Here is an 8,549-nt window from a genome sequence, read left to right as displayed (position 1 = left end):
TAACATCAGAAAGTAAGAAGGAGTGACTGCCATTACAGTGTCATGGTCAAACAACAAACGAAGATTTGCTAAATATATTTATCCTCCCAGCGAGGAGTCTGCTCATACAGTTCGACCTCTTCTCATACATGCAGTCACGAAGTATCATGAATTTACAAATTTGTCCGACCTCTCTACTTGTTTTTTTTTGTTTTATCTCTTTACACCTTCTTACTTTCTTCTGCTATGATCGCAATCGTGGACAAACTTGCAAATTCATGATTTTTTTTCTGTGAATGGATTATGGTCATTTTAGGAGGGAGAACTCAGGGATATAACTATTGTGCAGATCAATTTCCTTTCCAAATATCTAGTTATCAAAGTTTGTGAACATCTTCTTCAACTAATAACACTATTTCATATGTGTTGTAAAAAAGACAAAGAATGTTCTCCCTCCTCACCTGCAGGTTTTGATTCATTTCCGATACGGCTTAGAACAATGAAATGTTGTAGTAGGTCACAACTGGGGTAGTTTCAAAACACTTTAGACTCAATTTAAACATTAATTAACTTTTTATTCTGTATTATTAAACGGCTTACAAATCTTTGGCACATGTCGTGCGGCCATCTTAGAAAAAACTAGTGAAAAAGAAAAATGGCGCAATGGCGCGTGGAACTAGAAAAACTGATAGAAACAAAAATCACTAGATTTCAAGAAACTTCCTGAATCTTTTCCCAACATTCTCCCACCTTGAGTTGATATCAGAAGGAATCAACTCAAAACAAAACCTCTGAAGAATAAATGGAACATTAAACATAATGAAAGAATATACTTTCTCAATCTAATAGTCTTTTGGGTTTTTGAATGGCGCGACCGCGTGTAGTCTTGATCTCAATGTTCTCTCCTATTTGATGCTCAATCAGATGATCGGGATCTTCATGCTCCTTTTCGACGGCAGACGAACCACTGGACTCATCCGTCTTCATCTTAATTCTTTCCGGTGGAGGAGGCATTTGGTCTGTAATCATATGGACTGTTTCCACAGATGACATCTCCAGAGGGTAAAGTCTCTGAATCGGCCGAATCAAGCAGCCATCCCCTGTCTTAACTTTTACGACTCGTATCTCACCATCTTTCCCCGGAAACAACTGATCGACACGTCCCAGGGGCCAGGTCAACCTCTTCTTGTTGTCATTTCCAACAAAGACTAGATCTCCTTCAGCTACAGATAATGAAGACGCCTTTGGGCCTCTTACTCGTGTCAGTTGTCCCAAATACTTCGTTCGAAAACTTTGTCTCAACTCTCGTCGCAAGCGTTGTCTGTACTTGAGTCGTTTATTCAACGACGTGCTGTCCACTCTATCCAAATCTGGCACTCCACACTCCCTCAAATCTCTCAAAAATACATCAGGAGACAACGGAACCAACTGCTGGGTGTCCTCAGCCAAATAAGTTAGAGGCCGAGCATTGATAACGGCTTCACAATCACAGAGTGTAGTGGAGAGCTCTTCATATGACAAGCAGGCCTTCCCTAGAGTTCTTCTCAACAACTCTTTCACTATACGAACGAGTCTCTCCCACCATCCTCCCCACCAAGCTGCAAGAGGTGGGCTGAACATCCATTCTATTCGACTCAAAACACCTTGCTCCACAACTTTGTCCCAGTCGAGGTCACGCAGAGCATTACAGGCCCCTACAAAATTCGTACCATTATCACAATAAATGGTAAGTGGCCTTCCTCTTCGTGCTATAAATCGCCTCAGGGCTTTCAGAAAGGCGTCAGTAGACAATGACTTCACCAACTCTAGATGTATTGCACGATAAACTGCACAAGTGAACAATACCACCCAACTCTTCTCACCTTCTGTCAAAAATAGAGGCCCTGCCAAATCAACACCAGTCACCTCAAAAGCAGCAGCATCTCTTACTCTATTCTCTGGCAAAGGTATCGGATTAGATTCGAACCTCTTGGCAGTGAAACATCGAGAAATTACACACGACATCGATGGATCCATGGTGGAGAGTCAGATGATATAGGTGGATCAGTTTCTTGACTAAAGGATGATGCTGATCAAGGGTTATTGGACAACGAAATCCCAGAGAGTCGTCTCTGTATGTCACTGGTGTTTTGAGGCGAAGAAGACCCATTTCATCCTTGTACACTATCATACCTGACAGCCGCTGGTCCCTTTCTCCGTCGAAACACTCCGCTTGTGTTACTCTCAAGGCCACTAGCTCAGCTCTCGTAATCTCCAAAACACTCAAACAGCCCTCGAGTCTTGGATATTTTCTCGGTCTGCAATTGTTAATGAACCGCAACATTCAAGCGAAAAGACGAATTATCTTGGAGTATCTGGAGAAGCGTCTCAAGTACCAATGTGTTTCTCCCTCTCTTTGATCAGTGGAACCCTCAGTAGCCACGAGACACGTAGAACTACTCTCAAGTGTCTTCTGTTGTTTAGTACTCTTGTTGACAGTTTTTCGAATTTCTTTACTGACTTCGGCTTCATCTGCATTTACTGTAGTACTGGGCCACTGCTCAGGAGGAAGACGCAGCCAGTCTGGACCCTTGTGCCAGCCTGAATCAACTAATTGCTTTGCTGTACATCCTCTCGAGGGCAAGTCCGCAGGGTTGAGGGTACCAGGAAGATGTCTCCAAGCCTTTGCCTCTGACAAACGTCGAATCTCCTGAATTCTATTCCACACGAACGTACCCCAGGGTTTATCACGCTGAATCCATGCAAGAACTGTTGAGGAATCTGTCCAATAATGTAACTCTGGTTGTTTATCAGTGAGAGCAGAAACAACAGAATGCATGAGACGTGCTCCCACCGTTGCTCCCAGCAATTCTAGGGGAGGAATAGTTGTTGACCCCTTTGGTGCTACTCTGGATTTAGCGAAAACGAATCGAACGTCAACCTCATCATGTAGTTCCACTCTTGCATATATAACAGCAGCATATGCAGTATTACTGGCATCCACAAATGCGTGTAGATAGATTGAGGCTTCAGCTATGTCTGCACCAAAAATCCATCGTGGTATTATCAATTCCCTCAGGTAGTTGAGCTGCTCTAGCCAAGAGGTAAATGAATCTCTCGTTTTGATATCCATTTCTGTGTCCCAACCTAATTGTTCATCCCAAAGTTTCTGCAACAATAGTTTAGGATAAATTAACACAGAACATATCATACCTAAGGGATCAAACAGCTTCTGTGCGATGGAGAGGATTATTCTCTTGGTGATCAACTCTGGTGGCTGTTCCTGGAGGACTGTGTAGACCAGCGACAATGTATCATTCACTCGATTCCATTTCAGACCTAGAACGAAGGACTCTGCTTTCACTCCACTCATACCAGAATGTTCCCAATCCCTCAAGTCAAATTCTCCTGCTTTGAGGGTTTTCGTAGCTACTTCTTGGAAACTCTTGGCACGTTCTAGGGTGTCCACGCTGGTCACACAATTGTCCACGTAGAATGACTGCTTCAGTTGGCCGAGGATCTCTCTGTCACTTTCATTGTCTTCGCTAGCAATAGCTCTATCCAAGTGTAAGTCCAAAGTGGCTCCCAGTATGAATGGACTACTGGACACGCCGAATACAACTCTTCGATGTCGATACACCTGGTATTCAAGTTCATCTGAGGATGCCTTCCACAGGAATCTCAAGTTATCTCGATCCTCAGGACCTATACTGATCTGAAGAAACGCCTTACGGATGTCTGCAATGATCCCAATCCTTCTTTCTCGAAATCTCATCAGTAAATTAGGAATAAGTTCAATGAGATTTGGCCCTGGTTGAAGACAATCATTCAGCGAAGTTCCCAGCTTAGTTTTTGCTGATGCATCAAATACAGGTCGAATTCTAGTGGTGCTGCCTTCTTTAATCACGGGTCTGTGAGGAAGATAATAACTGTCTTTCGATACCTCATGGTCAGGAACCTTTTCAATTATGCCTTCTTCGAGCCAGTTGTTGAAAACTTCCTGATAATCTGAGAGAAAGTTGCTGGACTGCAACTTGTTCAGCACACCTGCTAATCTCTTTTCTGCCATGCCCCGATTGTCTGTCAAGGGTGGATGTGTCTCCTTCCAGGGAAGCAGCGTCTCGTAGCGTCCTTCTTCGTTGACAATTGTGGTATCAATGAACTTGTCGAGAACTTCTCTCTGATGCATCTCCTTGGTTTTCTTTTCAACTGGGTCGGTGATACCCAGGACATCTAAACTCCAAAGATCTGACACACTGGCTTCTTGAGTAAACATGGAGATAGTTGACAACACCGAATCACTCTGCCCTGCATTCTGCTGCGTCTTCCCCATGAGTGTCCAACCTAGACGAGTACCAACTGCCGTAAGACCAGACTGGAGATTCAACACATCACCTGTATATAATTTTCCTGCGACATCTGCACCGATAAGCAGCGCAATGGGTAGGGGACCTTCTCCAACGTCACTCAGTTTCACAGACTTACGACGTAGCTCTTCAACCCATAGGCCATTGCTCACTTTGGGTATGTTGTGACAGATTATTTCTTGATCATAGGCTACAAAATTACAAGCGAAAGTATCATCGATACTCTTCAAACGAACTTTGTAGGTGTTGTGTTGTTGGGGCTGAGTGCGAGAACCACCAAAGAGCGAATGAATCATCGTTTTCTGCTCCAAGACCTCGTATTTCATAGACTCTGCTATTGTGGCTAGAACATAAGAACGATGAGAACCCGTGTCTATAATTGCTCTCACCTCACGTTCTGCCTTTCCATTGACGATCTTGACTTTTAGGGTCTGGAGTAAAACTTCGGGATCTGAAGAGAAGTTTGCGAGGTTAAGCTCTTTCGTCTCGACTTTAGATGTTTCTTTTGCACCACTGCTCTCGGTTCTTTCTCGACACATCAGGAGCACGTGTCTTTTTCCACACCAACCACATGTATCCTTGAGTCTGCATGTCCTGTAGCTGTGATTAGTCTTGAGACACTTGAAGCAGGCATTCTTCTTCTTGGCCAGTTCAGTCCTCTCAGTCAATGTCATTTTCCTAGCTTTCTCGCAAGCTGTACTATCATGACTTCCATCACAGAAAATGCAAACAGCTGATGCAGCGCTTTTGGTGGCAAGGAGACCAGCAGCTGTTGGTATGGATTTAGACTCACTTTTCGATTTCTTCTTGGACTTTGACTCATTATTCTCACTCTGAGTTGACGTAGAGATGCTGAAACCCTTCCTAGCCATGTCAATTCTCTGATCTGCTTCTACCTCAGCCTCCAGGAAGTCCATAAACTTGTTCAATCTCTCTTTCGCATCTGGAATCTGCAGTGTGGATGAATGACGTTGCCAAGCACGCAGAAGTTCTTCCGGAAGTGAAGACTCGACTAGTGGATATAACATTGCAGCACACATGTCTGTCGTTACTCCCATGGACTCGAGGACTCTCAACTGCGTTTTGAGTTGATCGTAGATACTTGACAACTCTTTAATTTCTTTATTGTTCACTGCATTGCTGAGAACGAGCTTCAGAAGTTCTCTTACGTACGTTTCAACTAACAATTCCTTTTTCCCAAAATGATTACGTAAACTGGCAACAGCATCATCATAATTCTCTGGTGTGGGTGGGAAACTTTTAACTAATTCTGCTGCTTTGGATCCCTCCACCATACCTTGGACCAGATACGTGAATTTCTCTTCTTTGAGAATCGTTTGGTCTTCATGAATTGGTTTAAATAAACTCCACCACTGGAGGTAATTCTTGAGTTCACCATCAAACTTGGGAGGCTGAATTTTCGGCAAATTATAGCGTCTGTTGTGGTGAATAGCCTGTATAACTTGAGGATTGTCTCCCTGAACCACTTGGATGGGTGGGATAACTGGTGGAGGTTCGAGTGCTTGCACTTTGAATTTCACTTCGTGATACTGTTTTTTGTACTCGTCTTGTTTCTCGAACTCCGAGTTCAAGGCGTCGTCTGTAGTTCCTTCGTCTTCTTGCATCTCTTGAATCACTCTCGCGTTCCACTCTTCGAGCTCACTGGACTTATCTCGAAAGAGGGCGAAAGACGTTCTCACATTGTCGAGGTTAGGTTGTTCTGCTGGTACCTCTTCGAGTATGGAGGTGTAGATGCGTGTGGACGACTGGCGAACGGCCTTGCGCAGCTTCTTAAACTTTTGCAGTTCTGTGACTATTTTATCTGAAATATCCTGTCACGGTCGCCAAAATGTTGTAGTAGGTCACAACTGGGGTAGTTTCAAAACACTTTAGACTCAATTTAAACATTAATTAACTTTTTATTCTGTATTATTAAACGGCTTACAAATCTTTGGCACATGTCGTGCGGCCATCTTAGAAAAAACTAGTGAAAAAGAAAAATGGCGCAATGGCGCGTGGAACTAGAAAAACTGATAAAAACAAAATCACTAGATTTCAAGAAACTTCCTGAATCTTTTCCCAACATAAACCCTTGCACTGAAATTCGGTNTTCCCAACAGATACGTTCCCGAACAGAAAGTTAATATACTACCACCATCCATCGCAGGTTATCATTCAAAATATAATTTCTGGGAGAATGCAGATTTTGGCTGAAACGCACAGTGCAGAGATACTAAGAGGCCGATATTTTTATAATTGACATTCCCACGTTTTTTGTGTTGAATGGTGTTCATTTTTTAGGTTTGTTATGGCGATTTTGTTTTGATTACAAATGAACACCCGGAATGTCAATTTGGGTAGGCTAACGCCATTCACCTCAGTGGATTATGTCGCATATGCTTCGTCTACCATAACTATACAGCCAATTATTTTTATATTCGATCATAAATGAGAAAGCATAATCTTTCTATTTTCATGTGACGTGCAGTCACGAATGTCCTCAACTTTTGCTATTTGTGTGAAATTATGTATACTACATTTTACATTGCAGTTTCACCTGGCACATGAGACTTTTGGGGGCTGGCTCTTTCTATCCGGTTGGATTATATCCACTGAGTGGTATCCCAGATATAGGCTCCAACCTCACGCCCGTGAAGATCTTTATTTTGAAAATAAATAATAAGTGACAATTTTGCATACATCTTCATCATACTGGGATACACTGACGCGTATAGAGTACAGTCGACTTTTCTTAGCTCTCTACGTCTCCAGCTCTCCGGGCATTACAGAGCGGGAGAAGATCGCCCCCCACCACGTGCGTGACGTCACGCACGGGCGACAGCTCCAGAGGGGAGGTGCGTTTTAGGATATGGGGATAACTATACCGTTCTCGCTTGAATAGTCAGAGTATCTGTGTTGTCAGATACGCCCCGTACACGTACAGAAGAGGCAAGTTCTAGCTTGCCGTTTTTGGAATCCATCTCCCCGAAAATGGAGAGCTACGGAGAGTCTACTGTACCTACACTCATCGACTGGAAGGCTCTNCTATACCGTTCTCGCTTGAATAGTCAGAGTATCTGTGTTGTCAGATACGCCCCGTACACGTACAGAAGAGGCAAGTTCTAGCTTGCCGTTTTTGGAATCCATCTCCCCGAAAATGGAGAGCTACGGAGAGTCTACTGTACCTACACTCATCGACTGGAAAGCTCTGTTTCCAGTTGCTTCCTCCTACCCATGTTCTTTTATTATGGCCATCGATTTTTCTGTATTTCATATCACGCTTCTGTTCTCTCCGCACTATATTTCGCCATCATTCATTCGCACTCTACTCAGAATTAGTCAATGAACGAACTATATTATTACATGAGGAATCTACCTGAAAGAAGTTTGTTCTTACTTATCAAGCAGGTGAATACCGTCTCCAATATGATTTCCATTTTCGCGTATATATAAGGTAAGCAGTTTGGTGAAAAATGGGGTTATTATATGACTAATATAATGATAGCACCACCCAGTATCTGTCGGTATAGTCTGATGACGGATAACTTTCAAGGGATATCTCCTAGTTATTAGAACGTTCATATAACATATTCCATTCGTGTTCTATCTGATCTTCAAGGTTAGGAATAGCAATATTACAGTGCACAGAAAGAGGAAAATGCCGTAGCTCACCAGTCTGACAAATTCTCAAAAGATGCTGGCGCAATGTCCCTTGATCATAACGTATTTGGGATGGATCGAGAGAATACACCAAAGTGACTGCAAATGCAGCTGCAAAAACGCCGCAGTCAGTTGAACCAATTTGACTTTGTACAGACGGAAAAACAACTGGTAACTCACCAGTTTTATATTTTGGGAATAATTGTCGAAGAACTAAGCTGTAAGGTGCAGTAAGGTCTTGTGCTGTCGAAGGCAATGAGTCATAAATATAAATCGTTTTTGTATCATAATAAGCACATACCCAATGGTTTCCACCACGATTCAAAATTTGGATATGTTTTTGCAATGGATGTATAGGCTCTATTAGGTCCAGAGAATGTTGCAATAACAGGAGAGGTCGAAATGCGTAAAGACCTTCCGTAACTTCGCCTATTATCCGCCACAATACATCGAAATGATCGGATTCTAATTCAGCACGACCCTGTAGAATATTGATTTCGCGATCGCTCAGTTCATATGCGATCAGACCTTCCACAATTGATTGNTCGCCACAATACATCGAAA

The 8,549-nt window shown here is 42.9% G+C and overlaps 2 protein-coding genes across 2 annotated transcripts; both read right to left on the bottom strand.

Moving 5' to 3' along the window:
* Positions 1-816: 816 nt before the first annotated feature.
* Positions 817-1,995, bottom strand: LOC107043390. Its single transcript, XM_015264886.1, has one exon. The coding sequence runs from the start codon at positions 1,993-1,995 to the stop codon at positions 817-819; it is 1,179 nt and encodes a 392-aa protein (XP_015120372.1).
* A 307-nt stretch (positions 1,996-2,302) lies between these two features.
* Positions 2,303-5,950, bottom strand: LOC107043389. Its single transcript, XM_015264884.1, has one exon. It carries the CDS (start codon positions 5,948-5,950, stop codon positions 2,303-2,305), a length of 3,648 nt encoding a protein of 1,215 aa, XP_015120370.1.
* Between the last annotated feature and the right edge of the window lie 2,599 nt (positions 5,951-8,549).

This window comes from Diachasma alloeum, unplaced genomic scaffold (assembly GCF_001412515.2).
Source record: "Diachasma alloeum isolate Michigan unplaced genomic scaffold, Dall2.0 Dall_scaffold_00564, whole genome shotgun sequence".
NCBI classification, from domain to species: Eukaryota; Metazoa; Arthropoda; class Insecta; order Hymenoptera; family Braconidae; genus Diachasma; species Diachasma alloeum.
The sequence above is the reverse complement of the archived record's forward strand: the minus strand, read 5'-3'. Positions and strand labels throughout refer to the sequence as shown.